General features: G+C 39.5%; 2 protein-coding genes across 3 annotated transcripts in view; one reads left to right on the top strand and one right to left on the bottom strand.

Annotated features, from left to right (window-relative positions):
- Positions 1-3,530, bottom strand: part of fry (microtubule binding protein furry) — a 208,825-nt gene extending 205,295 nt beyond the window's left edge. Inside the window, exons 1-5 of the mRNA XM_028300851.1 lie at positions 3,361-3,530; positions 2,560-2,602; positions 2,328-2,442; positions 1,877-2,095; positions 1,250-1,401 (exon numbers count right to left, since the gene is read on the bottom strand). Coding sequence (XP_028156652.1) covers positions 1,250-1,401; positions 1,877-2,095; positions 2,328-2,394 — 438 coding nt within the window. The 5' untranslated portion in view covers positions 2,395-2,442; positions 2,560-2,602; positions 3,361-3,530. The remainder of the gene's footprint in view (positions 1-1,249; positions 1,402-1,876; positions 2,096-2,327; positions 2,443-2,559; positions 2,603-3,360) is intronic.
- Positions 3,531-7,876: 4,346 nt separating this feature from the next.
- Positions 7,877-20,776, top strand: os (protein). Of its 2 annotated transcripts, none has more exons than XM_028300864.1 (9): positions 7,877-7,998; positions 8,414-8,508; positions 10,048-10,192; positions 14,404-14,572; positions 15,258-15,446; positions 15,627-15,865; positions 19,098-19,304; positions 19,726-19,921; positions 20,269-20,776. In XM_028300864.1, the coding sequence occupies exons 2-9, from the start codon at positions 8,425-8,427 to the stop codon at positions 20,399-20,401; spliced, it is 1,362 nt and encodes a 453-aa protein (XP_028156665.1). In that variant the 5' UTR covers positions 7,877-7,998; positions 8,414-8,424; the 3' UTR covers positions 20,402-20,776. The 2 variants fall into 2 exon arrangements, with proteins under 2 accessions (XP_028156665.1, XP_028156666.1); XM_028300865.1 differs by lacking the exon at positions 7,877-7,998 and adding an exon at positions 8,041-8,227 and having other exon boundaries at positions 20,269-20,704.
- Positions 20,777-22,498: the final 1,722 nt, after the last annotated feature.

Genomic DNA, 22,498 nt, shown 5'->3' with positions numbered 1-22,498 from the left:
GCATGATTTAAATCACGATTTATATTGCATGATTTTTTTAAATAAAAATCACTGATTTAAATCAAAGGCCGAAAATGGAATTAATGAAAGGCTGGGGGTTTATATTAATCAACTGTAATGTTCGAAAACAATGTTAATAATAGGTGTTAATGTATGAAATTGATGTTTTGTATAGAGAATCAGAAAAAAATATTTTTCCGTACAAACAAGTTTGCGATTTTTTAGATAACCACACAATTTATTTTTTTTGGTGGTGTTGCCAGCTCTATACATCAATTCTACGTAAATATAAATGTTTTCCGTAAGAAAAACTAAAGAAATGATCGCAAAACGTAATAAAAATCGAAAAGTCAAATAAATAAAAAAAATCGTGATTTTTTTTTTAAATCTGATTTTTTTTATTAAAATAAATAAATTATGATTTTTTTCCACCCTGCCCACACGGCTCACTGACAAGCCCGGGAAACAGTCGCCCCTTGCTACACATGTAGAAAAAGCTGGCCATCAAAAGGACCACACTCAAAATAAAACTCTTGGCCTACTTTAGATTTAACATATTAGTATTGTTAATTGGTTCACTCTATACATATAAAAAATCTTACATTTTCGTATAGTAACAATAATAACGGCCTTATTTAATTAACGATATTACTATGAGGTGTGAGACCTCATAGTAATATCGTTAATTGTGATGAGTGCACGTGGACGCACAGGGTGACACAAGAAACAATCACAGAGCTCTATTCAACGCTGTGCGTTCGATTTGCTGCTTCACTTAAGCAAGCATCATTTGTGAATACAGTCGTGAGTCTCATTGATACGCACCACTCAGTGACAAGCCCCAAGGAAGCAGGTGGGCTCAGTGTCCCATGTAAAAAAAATGGCCCCAAAAGGATCAGACTCAAAACTAATATGTCCACTTTAGATTCCATAGTAAATAATACACAGTATGGGTAACTTTGCCCTTCTGTATCATTGACACAAAATTGCTGAATGACTTGAGTTGAGACTGTATGTTTTTTCTATTTCAGAAAAGCTTTGTGAATAACAATAAAACATTTATTTCAAAGGAAAAAGTAAAAAGAAAATGAGAAAAAAAAAATGTGTTGAAACTTTGGTAGGGTGTTTTAAGAATGCCAGTGAACGTTCCAAGCTCAAAGGAATTTAGTAACAGCTAGTATTTCATAACAACCCTTTGCTCACTCAATATTTTAAAAACACTTAAAACTTTTAGAGCAAAAATTCATACCAGTGGTTCAGCCATAACAACTTCCATCTTCCGTTCAGCCTGGACTGTGAACTCGGTGAACAGCAGCCTCATGACAAACTCCCCGGGACGCATGTCCGCATCGGGGGGCGCCATCACGGGGCCTTTGTGCGGGCCCCATGGGAGCATCGACCCTACAGAAAATACAACTCTAATCAGTTTATTATCGGGCAGCGCAGGACCGTTCATTGTGGAAAACCTTGGGGGAGGCCTTTGTCCAGCAGTGGACGTCATTTGGCTGAAACGAACGAACGAACGAACGAATCAGTTTATGTACATGCACATTTGCACATAACTCAAAAAGAAATGTGTGTGCATTAAAAATACCAATCAATTGTGATTACATCTGCTGTTTGATAACAGACAATGATAATTTAATGTTAAAACATAAAAGTTGATCATTACAGCAGATAAAATATTAATTGTTTGTAAAATTAAGTCACAATATTTTTATGTAAAACAATACAAGCAATCAAGGAACAATAAAAGAAAAGACTGGATTGATGACATTAAAGCTGAGGCATCTGACACAAGAATGAAGGTCGCGGAATGCACCTAGATACTAGAATATTTAAATTAATAATGTAATTTATAGATGAATTTATTTACCCCGAGTGGAAGTAAATGATGAGATGTTGCTGTTAGTTCTCCAGTCACTTGTGATAGAACTCAGTTTGTCTTGAAGGATGTGGCTGTCGTTGAAAGATCTGTCAATGTGGCTGCTTTGTGACTCCATATATTCATGCCGAGGCACTTCTGAGAGGACGCTGCCTTCCGACTCGGCCTCACTTGACACCATTGATGATGGAGCATCGTCTGTGCCTGAAGCTGTAAAAATATTTCAATAGCTTTAAGTCGTTAAGATAATTCAAATCAAAAATAAAATAATAAACATTTTCTGAGTCATGCATATCAAGGTAGATAAATTTAAGAATGTCATTTTGCAGTTAAATGAACAAAACAATAACAACTACAAGGTTATAAAGCTAATAAAATATTAACAGCTTTTTTTTTACATTTTATGTAAAAAATTACTTGTTATTAAATTTATGTACAGTACCTGACATCTCTTCAGGGTGTCCATCCGACGGAAGCGTGTTTAATGAATCAGTTTCCTCAGAGTTCATGATTTGCACTCAGTAAACACTCCTTTAGCTGTTGTTAACTTTATTTTCCTGGAACAATTTTTAAATATACATTCAGTTTTGTATAAACAAGCTATTTCTCAAGTACAATAATGCAATATTTACAAAAGCTAATATTGTAATTTGCCTTCTACTACTAACACTAACCTTTTTGGGAGTTACATGATAGTCTTCTGTGCAGATATTATTCCTAAAACAATAGAAAAACATTTCATCAGGGAGGTCACACTGTGGGCCGTAATATCCCAGACCTGGCCAAAAACAAAATAAAATAAAGAAGAACATTTCCATTCCCAAAGTGCATATTTTAAATGTACCATCGCAAAGCATTGAACCAGAGCCATACATTTAAGAGAAGAGGCACGAGCAGCTAAAGCTTGAACAGTTAAACAATCGCATAGCAAATTTAAGAAATAAATTTTCTAGATCACTACTAGCATTCAATGCTTACTCCAACTCAGATTCATTGTTAAAGTATTAATTGAATTTGTTTTTAAGTCTTGTACCATAAATAAATCGAGACGTAGGTAAAAGATAAGAATTTAAGATTGTTATTACATGAGTCAATTGAACAAAACAGAAATTATTGGCACTTTTCCTGATGAGTAATATGAATTACTAATCATTAAAACTTGAACCTAGTAATAATTGAAATATCACTTTGACTGCAATTGGTTAATTTAATTTTAGTTGTAATCTCATTGTAATACCAATTTGTAAGTACAGGCAGGGGAGGAGGATTCACACTACTAAGATTATTTAATTATAGGTATTCATTGGCGAGAAAGAAACATTACCCAGACATGGAAATCTTGGAGTTCAGATTGAGTTCAAATTTATATCTACAAAAAAATTTGGTACACTATATTCACAGTGACAAACTATCGAGTACATGGTACGTAAAAGATAAATAGTAGTATCGATATTCACAAGCATACATCAAAATACCTTTAGCACTTAAAATCTTCGATAGAATAGGTTAAAACAGATGACACAAAGGCCATCATTTAAAACACTTGCTGCAGCAGGAAATAATGTGATAAATTAACTTATATTGAATGAATAACTGTACGAAAACAAATTGAAATGATGAGCTAAATTCACAATCACTCAGACAGACTCTTTAGACATACTCTCTAATCTGTGGACAGACTTGTCGCCGTTGTCGCAAATTAACTTTTTTGACACTTGAAATTACTAATTTATTATGCAACCACGTAAGAATGGCGCATCTGTAACAATACCGGCAACAGATTGTAAGGGTCAATGTAAATTGATCGATTTATAATTTGTCTATGGTATTACAAACGGAGCGTTTTGACAAGCATACAGTTCCGAATTCATTACTTAACGAAAACTTATCTCTTTTTATTTGTGCAAAATTTTTCTGTTTGTTGTTTGTAGGCTTAGGACGTTATTTAAACATCGCAAAATATCGGTTGGTGCTGCCCCTTGGACAAGTTTCCAATCGTGATAGTTTTAATTTCGAAAATATTTTTTATAACAATTCTGAAACGTCAAGTGCACTTATCGGAACTAATAACGCAGTGAACGCAGTATTGATTGTAGCGCCCTCCTGTAAATATCATGAAAACTTCAGTGTTGTCCAAAGCACTCCAAAGTGACAAAACTAAGCACTAAACTTAGTATTGATAGCAGCGCCCAGCGATAGAGGGCGCTGCTCCCTCATAAAGAATCATTTATTTTATTTTATTTTTACACTTTGTCCCAGTGTTGCCAGAAACAATTTGCCGTAACAAAAAAATCAATGGAGTAGTAGGTGCTCTATGTAGCGTACCTTAAACAGGCCGTATCAAAATGCTAGTGGCTAGTTAGTGACCCTTTTAACTAAAAAAAGTAATTTTAAAACGACAAGTGGCACTCTTTTAAAATAGGATCAGCGGAGGCCCGCACCCGGCACACCAATGGCCATATTTGCCCTCTACAGTCTTTAACACCGCAGCGGAAATAAAACCCGTGGAGTCGTTGATTGCGATGCATTTGAAGCGCGTAATGCCAGTCCCTGTACCTACCTACCTACACTTAACCGGCCCCGCAGTGTATACCTACATCGAGACCCAGCCTATCAGTAGCCGGTGGCGGCGACTCTTCACTATTTCTTTTGCCGCTTGCGCTGGCATTCGCACTAAGACGCTGCTGGTTTCTCTCGCTCGCTTCGCTAATTTTGTCCATTAAGTTATTGTCTAGCGGGCAGTTGGTCTTGCTTCGCTCGGTGAAGTTATCGAGACGTGAGATAAAGATCATCGTGTTTTGCCACCTCTGAGCATGCAGCAGCCAAAGGCGCGGCTGAGGCAATGTATGGGGTTTACTTGGTTAGGCATGGGGACAGATGAAGCTTTGCCCCTTTTTTTCAGATGTGGCTCTTTAGTACAGATGTACGGCCACTGTGGAGGGCTCAACAGACGGGGCGGGGAATGTGCAGGTGCCGTCTTGAGGCCGGAACGCACCTTGGCTTTTATAGCTAGGGTAGTTTTCGCGCAAGGAGCCGTTGCTGTCTCCGCTAGAGGAGCAGGTCAGCTAAGTACAGTCATTTATCTACTGCTCGTGTGGTAGGGTCAGTGGATAATGTCGCTGCACAGAGTGGGGATACTTTGGCGGTGCTGATCCCTTTACTTTGTCGGACACGAGAGAGGGGCAGAAGCATTATTCTGCGAGGAGACGATCCTTTAAGTAAATACCAAAAAGAAGGAGTTTGGTCCCCATCTGGACCATAAGATTTCTCTTCATTTCCTCCTCCTGGGTAAGTAGTAGATATAAATGCGAGGTGGAGCTAATAAAATATGTTGTCGGCTAAATTGTCTTTTCTCCGTTTAAGTTGTGAACCTCTTGACGAAGCTCCTCAAGATCCTTGTTAAGTTTTAAATAAAAAACTTGCTTATCGAACTACTTATGACGGGAATCGAATGCACGATATTTCGCTTGCCTGACGACCTCCTTTATAAGTAGCAAGTTTGCCAGATTTAGCCTGTGAAATTCTTTCGTCAGGATGCCCGGTTGGCGAACACAATGGCCGCTTCAATTGCAAAAGTGACTCCTTTAACCCTGCTCCGTGCCTCTCAAGTTTCGCACTTGCCCGCATTATTAGTTAAAATACCGCCTGAAAACTAGTGGGCACTGTCTGCACATGGCACAAGCTCGTCTACGGTGATGGTGCGCGCGAAGGCGAACCGTTTTATCCTAACTTAGAAAATCATTTTTTTAAGTGTGCATTCTTTTATTGAACAGTGTGTCATCGAATGCAGCCGGCTCAAACACGGTTAAGTACTTACTAAGGCAGCAGACGAGGACGATGCAGTGGAAAATAAAAGTTAATAACTTGCATCAATCCATTTGACTATGATCCGAATATCCAGTGCGTAAGGTGTATAGTTTATCGATTCATCTCTCCCCCCGGTTACAATCAATTGACAGTCATTTACCACCACCTTCCTCCTAATAAGAAAATTGGTGCAGTTTATACAAGTACAAGACGATACAATCATGGTTACACGACAATGTCAGGTCACATTACAATGCATTCTGAGATTAGGTAGACCGCACTATGACACTGAGACCGACCGACGATCTGGTGAAGGTCGCGGGAGGTGCCTGGATGCGGGCGGCGCAGGACCGGTCTTTGTGGAAACGAACCATGACACTTAACGTGTTTTCTTCCACGCAAAAAACTGAATTAAAACTTGCGCACTGTGTGTAGCCCCTTTTCTAGAACAAATCACTAAATAACTCTTTATTACAAAACCGTTTAGTGGTAAGACTTGCTCGCTCGAATGACCCTGGAGAACCTGTACCAAAAAGTACCTACTTACGATCATAGGCTTAATTATGCCTCTACTATACTAATGTACAGATCATAGGTCTGAGTCCTACTTAGTGAGTCAGAGACCTAAATGTGTGTTCCTGTTGTACCTCGGCGTGTAACTTTATAGTTTCACGGACTCTACTATCTATGTAAGTAGGTAAATCCTCTTGAGTCCTTTACAGGAGCGTCTGCCTGTTGTGTGTTATGCAATAGAACGCAATCTAGGGTGATACGTTACTCTTGTGGCATTTGCTGCTCTATGCGGTCGCAACAAGGGCAGCGAAGCCACAGCCGGAGGAGGCTGGCGCAGCGGCGCAGTCGCGGCTGGTGCAGTGTGCTCGCAGTTGAACCAGCTCTGAATAGGCCTACTCAGTAGAGTATTATTCGGGGTTACTCGTACTACACGACAAACCTAAACTAACTTGTATCAAATAGTACTACAGCCGCGGTATTTGAATTCATCTACATGTTCATTTTTTATGCATAACAAGGCAGGTATTCGACCACAATTGGACCTGGTATTAAGTGTGATGCAGTCTAGGATGGTACATTATCTGCCCTTATAAAAAACTAGATTAACACGTTGAGTGCGAAACCAGGTCTATAGACCTTGTGTACGTCTCGCTTGCCGTGCGGCTAAGAAAATTATAGTCTTCCTTGTCGTGCGTAAGGCATAACTTCAATTGGGTCCGGTGTAGGAAAGTGATGAATATATATCTATGATGTATTCTTAAAATAGAATCCAATGATGTACCTACCTTAATACCAGGTTTTTAGACCTGGTACCGCACGGAATTAATAAAATGTCTTCACAATGCGAAACCAGGTTGAAGCACCTTGTACCCTGCGCACCTGGTACCGCACCCCACGCTAGCTACGTGCAGCCAGTGTTGCCTCGCATTCGTAAGAAACGCACATGTCGACATGGCGTCAAGAGAAACAAACAAAATCAAAACTGCAAATTGATTATAATTTAATTTGCTACACGATTTATTGCTAATTTAAATAATGTTTTTCGTGACAAACATTTGAAGTTGTAACTAATAGTTCTTAAATAATATGTTTTCTGTAAATATAGCTTATTTAAGTATTTATGCACGTATATCTTATTTGTAAAATATTTAGACTAAATTATTACAACATCTTTGTTTGTTACTTTTTTTAAATTTTATTAAGTCTTAATTTAAACTATCGATATTTGTATTTCACATCCCTAGAATACCCACCAGACTTCCCTACTTCAGTGCGGCACAGGGTGCATAAGCCTTGTATTTTGAATATAGCTATAATTTTTATACTAAACAAGTTATTAACGAACCCCTTCAGATGTATGTCAATAAATGCATTATTATTAATATTCAAAGAAAAAAAACACAATATCTATCAACATGAAGCCAAAAATAAAATTAATATATCTTAAATATTACAAGGTCTTTAAGCCTTGTGCCGCCACAATGTAAGTTTTAATACCAGGTTTAATGACCTTGTACCGAAGGAATGGAAAGTATTAGAAAGTTACTGCCGCAGCAAAGGTGTTAAATGTCTACGTCAGGTAGGCTTTTCGTTAACCATTTCATAGTTCTCAAACACAGATGTGTTCTGCCGTGACACCGCATGTAGGTACCGCGACGCGGTCGCGCAGTGGTCCTGCGGACTCCTGCGGTAATAACCATAAGCATAGCGGAGAGCGAGCCTGCCGCGCGCGCCTGCACTGCGCCGGGCACCAGCCAGTCCAGCCTGCAGCCGCGCGGAGACCGCTCGTGTCGGTGAGTGAAGCCCTACGACCAACCAGTCTTGACCCACGCACAGGAAATTGAACGATCGCGCCAGTTGTCGTCCCCCTACACACTAAATTGGTCGACCGGTCCGGCTATCAATAACTAGTTTGGTGATGGAATCTATTCAAATGATAACATTTTCGACCAGTTAAACTCTACTAATTTAATTAGAGACAGTGTTAAGTTCCTAAAAGTAGAGTCAAGTGGAAGGTCACAGGTAGAGCACCCAGAATTAATTTAATTATTCTAACATGTGTGTAATCGTATTCGTATCCTTATAAAATAATTGTACTGTAATAAAATTCTTTAGGAGTTAGATAGAGGTGCTCTGCTAAGACGCCGGCTTCACACAATCCATAATACTTACATCAGTGGTTATAATTACGCCTGTCGTCTGTTGTAGCATCGTGAAGCATGTCTAAGACCACCAGCTCGGAGGCCCAGGCCGGCGGCAGCGCCTCCAGCGCCACGGAAACCACGCCGCTGATCGCTACCAATGTGAGTTTCCTTCCTTCTTCTGTTACATCTACAAATTACAAAAAAATGTCATCCGCGTTAACTGTTTAGGAGCTCTACCTGTTTTTGTGCTTCTATTTACATAAAATGATAACAAACCTTTGTTATCGAGCACTAGGAGTAATTAATTCAAATCGACTGTTTCATTTTAAAGGTAGAGCAGGCCCTAAGTACCTGTTTTTTGTTTGTCGTAATTTTGTAAATACGATGTACCTACATATTCCTGCCATAGAGTACGCAGTAGCGTCGTAGTACTTATTAATATTCTGTGGCAGCAGGCGCTAGATGAATGCCGCTACAAAGATACCTATACAGAGCGATACCTTTTTACCATTTTAATCTCATTAAAAACTCATTCCGTAGAGTTTGTTTGTTTGTGTGGGTCCCTCCCACGAAAAGTTTCCTAAACTTGCGCAAGACTTGCTCGACTGCATTCAAGTTTGACCAAACCACTTAATCGACGATTTAATTACATTTTACTAACACGTCTTTTTTAAGGAATTTTCAATATCTATTAGGCAGCTCTAACAATGATTTATTGTTGAGCAGTGGTTCTAAGTAATGTACTAACCTACACTACCTTATCTTCTTTGTTTCCTTGGTTAATAGCATTACGGAACTAGAGACTTGATTGTAAAATTTCACCAAGGGAATAGAAAAGTTCTGTTGCCAAATGTTGTAGACTAATACGTAATTAAACGAAGTCGGCGAATTTGAAATAGTTAATTTAAAAACACCGTGTGAAGTAAAAACCATCGTAGTTAATAATGTTATGTGCGCAGTAATATCAACAGTAATTTGACACGCATAGAATTAGTTTTGATGGTCGCAGGGGCAGGCTATCGTGTGACCAGCGCGGGCGCAGCCTCTCAAGTTTATGGCCGTCTGTTGCTGGGCCGCAGGCGATGATATTTCACCTTAAGAATTATCAATTGATCATCATAGATTTCCTACATTTAAAAGTAGGTATTTGTAAAATGCACATAGATAGATGCATCTAAAGTAAAGCTGGTTGTGACCTCCGCTAACTACAAGTTTACTACTCTTAAGATAGAAGAAGAAGAAGAAGAAGAAATCGTAATACGACTAGTGGACTATCTCAAAGCATTCTAAAATAATAATAATTATGACCACCAAACTGATCGATTTTCAAGCTTGCTGAAATGCCAATAACAAAAAGGAAAAATCCGAGGATAATGAATAAAACAATATGCTAAAACATTTAGAACACATTGGTATAAAATATCGTCGTGAAACAATAAAAACTGCTATAAAAACAAGAGTTAGACCGCGTACAAAAAATGTCTCGGCATCAGCTAGTCGGCTTATTTCGTGATATCAGAATAGTTCCCCTGGCCGTATCCTGTGGCAAGCACTGTTGTTGCTTGAGGCTGCAGGATCTGCAGGAATTGGTCAAGCAACTAAGCTTAGGGCGACTAAGCGATCAAACTACTTAAGAAAAGCTGTTACTAATATTTTTTCTTTTCTTTTACTCGTATAAAGTGTAAAGTTTTTGAATAGGTTGTCGAGGAACCTGATAATGGAGGAGGAGGCGGTGGAGGCACCGCGAGCGCAGGGCTGTCGGCGAAGCAGACGGCCTTCCTGATCGCCGGCGAGATGGCTGGCAGCGGGGTGCTGGCACTGCCGCGAGCTCTGGTCAAGACGGGTGAGTGGATTCCTTTCGAGACAGTAATGCAGGTGAAGTGGAGAGGAATATGGTAATCAAGGAGGCGGCAGCGGAGGCACTGCGAACGCAGAGCTGTCGGCGAAGCAGACGGCAGTCCTGATCATGGGCGAAATGCCGGCGCTGCCACGGGCTTTGGTCAAGACGGGTGAGTAGATTCCTTCCCGAGACAGTAACGCAGGTATGCAGAAGTGGAGAGCAGTTCCTGATCACTGCCACGTGCGTTAGGCCACACAGGTGAAACAGAGTCAGCAGAAAGGGCTACTGAGAGCAACACTGACTAGGAGAGAGTTAGTTGATCCTGCCTACACAGGGTTGCAGCGGTGGGAACGAGAGGTAGGAATAGTCCCGAAGAAGAGAGCTATTAAGTTGCAATGCAGTCACTCAGATCTACCTGCCTCTCCTAGTTTCTGAAAGCGGATATACCATAATAATATATAATATGTATATACAATAATATGTATGCGGATATACCTACCATTATTCTCGCTTACACCATATACCAGGCTTCTCGAACAGGCGTGTGAAAAGGTGACGAAAGTTGTTACTTGATTAGTTATGATTAATTGAATTAGTTATAATTGGTGTAATTGTTAGGATTCTTTGTCAGATGCCAGAAAAGAAGCTCTACAACTACGAAACTATAGCGTCTCTACAAATTGCTTTACTAATAATGTAGCGACTTTTAAAAAACAACATTTTCACAAGGAATTTTCAAATATACATTTACTGAAATTAATATCGATTTGCTAGGGGCATAGGCTAGGGCCTTGACCAATATAATTGGCGCCATTAGGCACATCCACGTCAAGTCGATATTGGCGGTATTAGTTACGAGGTATGTAAATACTTTGGTTGTTATTGCAATGGTCGGCACGGCAACTTCCATGGCGGAAACGGAAACAAAGATTATGGTATTATATGCACCCTATTGCTTTCCACTCGATGCCGACGGCATCAGCCAAATGATCACCATATTTCATGAATTTCTGCCAGGCTGCTTGATGTATGAATGTAATGACTTGTTTTTTTTAATCGGTCACTTAACTGCAATGCTGAGGTGCTTCAATTTAATTTAACACAACATTTAACCGCTAATGCGATTGCTTTAATGTCCGAATCAATTAAAATTATTTGGTTAGTTAATTGTGAATCATTAGCAATGCAATTATAGCGAATTTTAAAGCACATAGCGAATGATTATTCAATCCACTATGATGAGGAGAGTTCAAGTTATGACGACCTAACTAACTACTTATTAACCCATTGTTACCGCACCGATTTTAACTAATACCTACATAACGCGCCTATGTTTTATTGATGCTTTTATTTGTAGCTGGTTTTCTCAATTGTTATTGTGTTTTAAGAAAAAGTTTCTGAAACGAAAACCCTTCGCCTGGAGCTAATAATATTGATTAATATTTGTACTGTTCTCGATCAAATACTGATGTCGTCGTACAGCAAGACACTGACGGTATCTTTCTGTTTGAGTAGTGATAACATTGTTTGGCAAGTTTCATTGTTCCACATTTCTTATTTAACGTTTTTACATTTATGAATGTGGGAGTCAGTTATACTGAATTTTATTCTAGGACTAAGAAGTAATGTTTTAGCAATCAGCGAAACACATAACAGAATTATTATCACGTCTTACGCGTTGATCTTAGAAAAAAAAAACTATTCTAACTCTCATTACATTATTTATTAGGTACGTACTTATCTTGTTTTCGTTTTACATGCATAGTATTATTATGACATTGCAAGAGAGCCTATGATAATAGGTATTCAAAGTTATTAAAATATTGCTCGCATGTCTGGGTTTGTTATTGTGTACCTATACATATTTACAATACTTTTGTTCCTTTATTTTGTCTTTGAGACGACGTCAAAGTCAATAGTATGCTCCGCTTGAATAATGTATTCTGGAATCTGTTTAAGTAGGACTTTTTACAAAAACACCTACCAACTTCTCTCCTAGTTAACTGTCACAAACAAGGTCTAGACCTAAGTACAGCCAATAATTATAATTTGTTTCAAATAGCTACCTACTACTTAATCTACTTACATACAGGGTGTTCCAGAATGGGTGAATCAAACTGATGGGAGGTAGCTCTACTAATGTACTATCCCTACGAAGCGATCATGTACAATTAATATTAGTAAGAAAAAAGTACAAATAAACTCCAAACGCATACATAGGCAAAGCTGATTTATTTTCACTGTTAAAAAAAAAATTTTTTTTTGTGTTAGTAGAACTACCTCCCCTATCAGTTTGATTCACCCATCTGGGACACCCTGTATAACATAAATCACATACTCGTACATACATTCTAGATAAGTTGATAGATAAACGTCCAAAACTTTGGTTATGACTTGCTTACATTCTGTCCCTCAAGAGATATGAACCCACAACCGCTGTTGTTTAGTAGGTAACACAAAGTATGGCGGATAAAGATGTTAGTTGATATCAATATTAATTTGTTAAAACTTAACAGCATACAGAAAGGATAATAACTATCATGTCACTCATCAGTGCACAGTGATACAAAACCAAGGGCTTATCAACATTTTGGATAAGAAAACACAGATTTCCAAACTACACCAGCAAGATTCCATATCTCGTTACCTTCGGCCCAATCACGTAATAATGAGTGCTCAGCATAGTTTTTTACTTTATCAAGTCTATTTTTGGGACCGGTTTAACTTCTGAGAGTTTGAACCTACACCACTGACCACATCACATCGCAACAGCGTCGAACAAAAAGTGCTTCCTTCGTAAAGACAAATAGTTAATAATTACTACAGGCACACTCTAAGTAAAACTTCTAATAGTAGTTAAAATGTAACAATGAAAAGGTTTTATTTTATTTAAAGTAGAAGAAAAGAGAGTGACCCTTGTCTTATCTTGCCTGCCTTACTGCTTTAATACTTTTAGCCATAGGTATTTAATTTGATTAATTGGATTATAACGCCTTTAGTTTATTCAACTTGGGTGAAAACACACGACGCTAGTTTCGGGTATAGTTGCGTTATTAATAGGCATCACTCCACATTTAGAAAACTGGTTGTAACGACACCGTGGCCAACAGCTCGAAACCAGTTCGGAATTTTATTGTTTTTGTCTTATTCACTATGAATGTTAAACAAACATTTTAATGGGCCAGTTAACGATTTTCTATGTTTTAATAATAATATATTTAACTAATTTAGTTACCTACTTGTTTTTTAAAATAAGTATTCTTCATACAAATGGTACCTAATCATCTGGACAAAATTTTACGACTGAGAGTAGACTAACTCTTGCTTGTGTTACAATTCGTAAGGTTCAAAGATGGTTTCAAGGTTGAGTGAGTAACGGAGCCTAACCAAACAATTAAGTACTCCATCTTAACTGTGCGAAGAAGTCCAACAAAAGAGTGGTTCTCGAACCACTGCACTACGGAGGTTGCAGGGATGGTCTTGTATAAGTCAATGAAGCCAGGGCTAAAGACAAAATGTAGAGCAAAAGATTAAATGTAGATTTAACCTTTGATTTATCTAATTCACTCGTAGTTTAGGCTAGTCATCAAATTAGGGTAGACTGCTGCAGGTAGGTACAGCAAATGTCCTCAAGTAGATATTGCACTACATGGTAGGAATCTGCCTGCCTGAGCCGGGAGTACAGGAATAGCTCGCATATTGTTATTGACATCTGCGTCCTTGTTAAGCCACAATAGGGCAGTTGAAGCCAATCATCTTGATGCGCTGTGTGAACAAATTGAGCCACGGACCATTACATGGTGCAATTTGGATTCAATCAGTTGCAGTCTCAACTACCTATACCTACGTAGGTACGTTTTAGAACATAAACTCGCTTAAAGTCCTTCTTCAAATAACCCTTGAAAATATCAATTGACAATTTACTCGTATTACCTAATTAACTACATATATCCTTTTACGAATCTTTTGAGTTGTCCATTTTTCATCATCAATGATAGGATTTTTAATCATTTAACAGTCACAACATAATCAAAATTTTCATTGTTTTTGCACCTTAAGACAAGCGAATAAGACTCAAAATATGGTGGGCCAACTACATTATGTGCTACTCTAAACCCTAGTAACGCCTTTCATGATTCTGTGAACAGTTGAAACGTCCACAATGCAAACTCTGATATAACGAGTCGTGACGTATTTGTGCCTTTATTTTTCAGGTTGGGTTGGTGTGCCCATCATCATCGGGATGTGCGCCATCGCGGCCTTCAGCGGCAAGCGGCTCGGCGACTGCTGGTCCATCATCGAGGGCCGCGACCCTGAGATGAGGAGCCGGAAGAGGAACCCTTACGCCATCATCGCTGACCAGGCGCTGGGCAGGACATGGAGGTAGGTACTCGTTTCAGCCAAAAGTTTTCGGAAGAATCTTTTTTCAGTCGGAGCTCCAAATTCCATTGGGACAACATATGATGACAGCCATGCACAGATCGCAAAAACTAAAGGCAGCCATTGAAATATTTTGCGTTGAGCGTGTGCGCACCTTAATCGTATCGCTATAACAGATTCAAGTGCACACACGTTCCGCAGTAAATATTTCCTCTTACGGACGAATCAGGATTCAAACCTACAATTTGCTTCACTCGAAATCTCTACTGCACAAAGAAAGATAACTTTAAAAAAAGGAAGAATCCGGCTCATCGCCATCTACGTCTACTGGCTCGGAAATGGCAGCAGGTTGTGAGTATTCCAATAAAGTCATCCCTAGTTCCCTTATACTGGTTATATTATAGTTGTATGATGTCCACTGAGTCCTCCAACCAGGGTACTGACCAGGGTAGCTGACACCATTAACCAAATCAAGACACAAAAAAAAATACACTAATCTAGCCCTGAAAATCGAGTTGCTACATGATGAGCAGCTTTGAAATAGTTAATCAATTAAGTTGGCAGAAAAGTGTCGTCCCCAGATTTTTTTGGTTTGCAGGATTGTGGTGCGTTTTGACATCTCAAAATACTATGTCAATTGACTTGTTTGGAGCGCCTACTCAAATCACACGCGTTAATTTCCCACCAGCGTGATAGTGTCGATGGCGGTGACGGTGACGCTGTTCGGCGCGGCCGTGGTGTACCTGCTGCTCGCGGCGCAGATCATCGAGCAGGTGCTGCACTCGCTCATCCCCGCCGTGACCTTCTGCTCCTGGTACCTCATCGTGGCCGGCGCCATGACCCCCCTCATGCTCTTCGGAACTCCGAGGGACTTCTCGTGAGTACAGGACCTAGCTGCAGTGGGCAGTGTTATTGACCATAATGCACTTGCATTCGGTATTCGATATATTGATGATATTTCAAGATTAAAAGCGACTCATCGTGGGAATCCATCTAGCCAGTTGCTAGATAAGTTATTGTGACTCTATCTAACAATATTTGTTGTAACTTTGCTCAGCTTCATCGGCGTGGTGGCTCTTGGCGCCACGGTGCTGGCGTGCGCGCTGTACTTCATCCAAATGATGAGCGAGGTGCGGCCCTTCGTGTTCCGCCTCGGCATCCACGGCTTCGAGGACTTCTTCCTGGCCTTCGGCACCATCATGTTCGCATTCGGCGGCGCCTCCACCTTCCCCACCATCCAGAACGACATGGCCGATAAGAGCAAGTTCAGTAAGAGTCTTCAGTGGAGCTTTATCGGTGAGTTTTTTATGCGATGGGCAAAGGAACGTGGTGGAAAAGGGCCATATCTACCAATCAGGATTTAAACGTATCGTTTTTGACTAGACTAACCAAAATAGGTATAAAAAGTGATTTCGACAATCTCGGGCTTAAGATCTGTCTCGTAGTCCTAGAATTCTGAGACATGTAAAAGGTAAAAACAGAGCTAGAATCAAAGTGTTTTTGGGGAGTAGACTCACAGATTTTGATATACACGCATCTAATACTACTATTACATAGTAAAGCTTTGCTTAGTTTGGGACTAGATGCGTAGTGTAAAATGTCCAAATTGTCCAAGGATATGTATTATTATTATTTATTATATCTCTTCTTTCCGTATGCTGCACTGGTGAGGTTGGAATGGACTCACTGTAGAAGGTGGACGGAATCGTTAACCATGCTGACCCAACGCCAAATGTAGTAAATGTACTTAAACTACCCTAGGCCCTTGCGGTACAGACGGCACAGTAAATATGTACCTATTTAATTACTAGCAACACTAATACAGCGACATGCTTAGTACTTATCTACTTAATTACTAACAAGAGTAATCTAGTGGCATGCTAAGTACTTAACTAGTGATAAGAAAGCTCTTGTGGCATACTAAATGCACTTTATTAATAAATAAGTCAATTAATTCGGCATAGTACTTAAGTACTAATAAGACAAGCCCAGGTCTGCGCTGCCCGCATCCAGGGGCTTCCTGCGACCTTCACTAGATCGTCGGTCCGCATTACATTATTCGGTCCAATCGAATTTTATTCTGCCACAACGGCCGTCAGTTCTACGAGCTGTGTGCTTCGCTTACTGTCACATAACTTTACCATTTCTTGAGGCTATGCAGCTCTCATCAAAATCTAAATCTAAATAATTTCTATAAGTCTACTAATGCGGCACACTAAATATGTACTTAATAACTAACCAGAATATCCGGCGGCCCACTAAATTATGTACTTAATAACTAACAAGACCATCCAGCGGCACACTAAATATGTACTTAATATCTAATAAGACCATCCAGCGGCACGCTAAATATGTACTTATTAACTAATAACACTAGTCCAGCGGCAAACTAAATATTATATGTACTTAACAACTAACAAGATCATCCAGCGGCACACTAAATATGTACTTAATATCTAATAAGACCATCCAGCGGCACGCTAAATATGTACTTATTAACTAACAACACTAGTCCAGCGGCAAACTAAATATTATGTACTTAACAACTAACAAGACCACCCAGCGGCACGCTAAATGTACTTATTAACTAACAAGACTAGGCCAGCGTCACACTAAATCATAACAATATTATGTATAACTCAAAGGTGACTGACTGACTGACATAGTGATCTATCAACGCACAGCCCAAACTACTGGACGGATCGGGCTGAAAATTGGCATGCAGGTAGATGTTATGATGAAAGGATTTTACGAAACTCCACCTCTACGGGGGTAAAACGGGCTCCACGCGTACGAATTCAAATTTGGAATATAAGTAGTGTTTGGTGTATGAATCAAGGAAAAACTAAAATATTTGGGGGCACGGTAGTGCAACCGCCAAGTCGAGTAAAATTTTTCAATTTCGGTCCAGTTTTCTAGATACGTAACTGCTGTCTACAAAATACAAAAAGAAATGAGATCCCATCAAAAACAATACTTGTCAAAAAAACCAAGTCTCGCAACTCAGTTGTTCTACGGTAAAAAGTTGTGAGATCCATGTAATACCAAGTCCAGGCCAGGAAATCTTTAACGTTTTACATAAATATATTGACTTGGCCATCGCATGAAAACACGTGTACAAATTAAATTATTTAGTGCGATGGCCAAGTCAATATATTTATGTAAAACGTTAAAGATTTCCTGGCCTGGACTTGGTATTACATGGATCTCACAACTTTTTACCGTAGAGTTGCGAGACTTGGTTTTTTTGACAAGTATTGTTTTTGATGGGATGTAGGTACTTATTTACTAACAAGACCATCCAGCGGCACGCTAAATTTATGTACCAACTAATAAGACTAGTCCAGCGGCACACTAAATAATGTACTTAACAAACTAACAAGACTATTCCAGCGGCACACTATATGTGTACTTAATAACTAACAAGACCATCCAGTGGCACACTAAATATGTCCTTAATTACTAACAAGACCATCCAGCCAGCGGCACGCTAAATACTCTTAATATACTCTTAATATTATGTACATAATCACTAACCAAACGTTAAACGTACTAACTAAGGCTGGGTTGCACCATCTTACTTTGACTTTAACAAACGTCAAAAATGTGTCAAACTTCATACAAAATACACCGGTTATCGTTATAGTCACGGTTAAAGTTAGATGGTGCAACCCTGCCTAAATGTATTACCTAATGACTAACAAGACCACTTTGGCGACAATAAGTTAATTGCTAACCAAACAAGTGCTTAACTTCCCCATTGCCCATGCCCCATTAACAAATATATGTATTTGATTATATCACCATTATTCTTTACCACTAATTACATACTTACTAAACAATGTATTTAACAACACAAGACAACTTAAATTTGATAACCCCACTACTGCATTAACATCATATTGTGAGAACACCTAATTACTAATCAATCAGCTTTTTGAAATATTTAAACTACTAACAAAATTGCTTGAGCCTTACCCTTCAAGAAAGTACCAAATTACTAACAAACTTTTTAGTTTTTAGCGCATGCAGATTAAAATAAATGCACAAACTTGTTTATTAGAAATAGGTTCCAACAACATAAGGAAATGTATGCCATACACAATGTCTTAGCAACACACTTAGTAAATCTGCACCATTTTGTGAAAGTACTTACTCAATTACCCACTAATACTTACAAGTTGCATACGGCTGCATCTTTTTATAATGTAGACTAAGTTTTAGTTTAGTTCATTAACAAGGTTACCTCGTAAACATAAACCACTAGCAGAGTACACGTTGTGTTATTAATTTACTAACCGTGATAATGCCTAGATTGCAAGCAAGGTTATAATTACTTACTAGGCTGCTATGCAATGCAGTACACTTTGAGAATGCATGTCAAGTGCATGTCGGAAGATATTTTAATCTTAGCATGACACTATTTTCTGGCAACGCTCTGTATGTTCAGGCATAACAATCAAGGAGCGAAGAAGTAGTTAACTATGGGATCAATAATAATGGTATAGTTTATCCTTAACTCTCCCAGCAATCCTCCTATTGTACTTGCCCATCGCGATCGGCGGGTACGCGGTGTTCGGCGAGAGCGTGGCGCCCAACGTGGCGGCGTCGCTGAAGGACACGCCTCTCAAACTCGTCGGCAACATCCTCATGGCGCTGCACCTCTTGGCCGCCTTCATGATCCTCATCAACCCTGTCTGCCAAGAGATGGAGGAGCTCTACAACGTGCCCAGGGGTATGTTTTTGAGGTCATAGTTTTGGTGGTGGACATTGGAGATGCGTCAAAAGCTTTGGCAGCTTTCTCAGGAACAGCGCCTTTCAATAAGGAAGGATGAGCAAATGAACTAGAATGACCGACATTCACACTTGTTTTGGCCAGATCAAGTCGCCACTGTTCGCCACGCTGTGAATTCCAGTTATTAGCTTTTCTCTGCAGAATAAGACCCTTTGTGCAGGCGGCTCCGCGGCTGGTGGAATGATGACAACGTGCTAGTTTGGGTCTGGTTCTCCAAAGATGAAAGAGGCGATGGAATAAGGTCATGCAATTCCTTAATCTATATTATCACTCCAGCTATTTTGCCCTTCCTCTTCAACTACCTATCTTTCTAGTGGCACAATTCTTGAGCAAGCAACCTAATGAGTTCCAATCGTTGCAGAGTCTACTGGCTGGCGCTTCGCCGTCCGCCTGTCGATAATGGCGGGTCTCCTGTTCATCGGTGAGAGCATCCCTCGCTTCGACAAGATCCTGGCGCTGGTGGGCGGTACCAGCGTGGCCCTGCTCACGTTCATCCTGCCCTCATATTGCTACCTGAACTTGATCAAGCAATCACGAGCCGAAGGACAAAAACCAATGTAAGAATATCTGCCCTGTCCAAGTCTGCTTTGATCTTGAGATCGAAATCGATTCATAATTTCGAACTCCTCCTATGAGTAAATATATATTCTTCTAAATAAAATCGTTGCGAGTCCAATGAAAGTATAACTTTTGCCCGGGGTGAACTTGGCCTTCATTGGTTGGGTTTTTATTGGCGGTCAAGCTGTAGATCTTGGGTACACAGAACAGGGGTTGCAGTGGTGGAAACGAGAGGTGGGAATAGCCCCGTACCCCGTACAAACATTCTTGAAGCTTATATTTATTTCCCTATTGTCCTTTGTGGTGTTACTGGCTTAGAAAATAAAATATGTTGGACGTATTCCAGTGAAACTCCCGGATGGATGAAGATGGTGTGCTGGGAGGTGATCGCGGTGGGCGTGGTGGGCGGCGTGGCGACCACCATCAGCGCCATCAGCACCATCTTCGGATCCACTCTCACCAAGCCCTGCTACCTTTAAGACATCACTTTTTTAATGTAGCCATCTTGACATCTTACGTAATAATGTCTTTCAACTTAATTAGGATACCTTTATTTTGGTATGGGTTATGCACATCGTGGTATTCTTTCCATTGTTTGAATATTTTCTCTCTTCTTTGTTTGGTTTTAGAGTGACTAAAATTTTATAGCCCAGGCGGCCAAAGAGTTTAGTTTAGTCACTTTATTGCACACTCAAATCTACTTACATTTATAGTGAGAACAAAAAGCTTATTGTCTTTTTTTATTTTTTTATTTGTTTAGTTTAAAAAAATACATAATTACAGGGAGAAATAACAATGTTACTGTGTGTTAGTTAAGTAATTTTAGCCTCAAAATAAATATGTAACAAAGTGTTGTTATTGGATTTTCATTTAGTTAATCTAATCGATTCCTTGAGGTCGTAGAATTTATTTAATGATTGCAACATAATTCCATAGAAATATGTACTTATATTAAATAATTTGGACACTTGATTAAGACTGATTGGCGTAAAAACCGATTTTTTTCGACTTATTTCAAACAAGTTATGGTGATTTGTTTACAAAATGGTATCTACTTTATTATAATTAAGATACCATTTTGTAAACAAATCACCATAACTTGTTTGAAATAAGTCGAAAAAAATCGGTTTTTACGCCAATCAGTTCAAAATAAAGTAAGTAGTCAGCCGGGTTGCTAGTTTAATAATGATACAAAGGCCCAAAAATTGCATGTTTCGGGATTTACGCAATTCTTTTCCAATGCAGTCCATGGTTTTTAAGTTTGTATTACGTATTCCGTTGGGACTTATAGCAAATTCCCCCTCCACCACTATTAATTAAATAGTTTCTGGTCTTTACCTGATTAGAGCTATCACAACCTATATGATTATATCTAGTATTATAAATAGGTCTAGGTACTAGTGGAATTCTAACGTTCATATTATCATATTGCGACTGATATATAAACAAGGTGACTATGTAATTCAGTAAATAACGGACAATCAGATGACTATGTTTAGTTAATAATAGACAGTGCTTCTTGATGATGCAGCTCACAATGACTTGAAGTTACGGAATATAAAATAAGTCGAAACAGCATAATTATGGATCCATTAGACAATGTTAAATCGTAGCCACAATCCATCTGCATCATCGTCATCATCATATCAACCACGAGGATAGAGGCCTCCCTAATGATTTCCATATTGACCGGTTGGCATTGACCTGCAATTCAGCGCTTTCCTGCCGGTCGTCAGTCCACCATGTAGGTGAACATCACACGTTGCACTTTCCGGTACGTGGCCTCCAATCCAGAACCTTGCTGCCCCATCGTCCGCCTGCGTACTATGTACCCTGCCCATTACCACTTGCAACTTGCTATTACTTATCCGTCGCGCTACTGTCAGGCTGTGTAACTTTGAGTTCTTTATACGTTTTAGAACATCACAATAACCGCCTCTGTGGTAAATTGTCTAGTGGTAAGACCACCTGCTTCAGACGCAGAGGTCCCGGGTTCGATTCCCAGTGGGGGCAGATTTTTCTGTTCGGTTTGGTTGGTGGTAGGGCTTGTTCTAAGTCCGCCTGGCTAGCTAATACCATGGTGTTTGCACCATTGCAATCTTACCTAAGTCTGTCGCCATAACAACAATGTTAACAGCATTGTTGTGTTCCGGCAGTTAGAGGTAAGATCTTAGCCAGTTCTTCCGTGGTTGAGGTTTCCGGGTGAAGCTCGCTTCCACCTTCATCACTTACCATCAGGTGAGATACAGGCCAAGAACTTCCTCGTTGTCATTGAAGTAATATTACTACGTAGTACATTATAACTCAATGCTCGTTGTGCATTAAAAAAAACAAGCGCAATTTCTCTATAATCCGAAACTATTCCCTCTGGTACCCCCCAGGATTTTGGAGTTACCTACCGATTCGAAGATTGAAAGACAATCGCACCCCCCTAGAAAAGGTAGACGAGGAGGAAGTAGCATTGCTGGATTGTGTTTAGAAGGAAGTGCAAGGCTCTATGACCACTTGTGTGTCTATGAAATAGGAAAGAAAATCATGGTTTGGCATGGCTGATGCAATAAAAGTCAAGCCAATTT

The sequence above is a fragment of the Ostrinia furnacalis genome, unplaced genomic scaffold, assembly GCF_004193835.3.
Source record: "Ostrinia furnacalis isolate ACB-3 unplaced genomic scaffold, ASM419383v2 OfSCF0802, whole genome shotgun sequence".
Taxonomy (NCBI): Eukaryota; Metazoa; Arthropoda; class Insecta; order Lepidoptera; family Crambidae; genus Ostrinia; species Ostrinia furnacalis.
This window is presented reverse-complemented; position numbering and strand designations above follow the sequence as displayed.

What these genes read in the sequence shown, in the direction of transcription:
- os (XM_028300864.1), top strand. Translation starts at nt 8,425, where the DNA reads ATGTCTAAGACCACCAGCTCGGAGGCCCAGGCCGGCGGCAGCGCCTCC. An exon ending in GGAACTCCGAGGGACTTCTC is followed by an intron (nt 15,447 to 15,626) that starts GTGAGTACAGGA and finishes AACTTTGCTCAG; the next exon opens with CTTCATCGGCGTGGTGGCTC. An exon ending in TCTTCAGTGGAGCTTTATCG is followed by an intron (nt 15,866 to 19,097) that starts GTGAGTTTTTTA and finishes TAACTCTCCCAG; the next exon opens with CAATCCTCCTATTGTACTTG.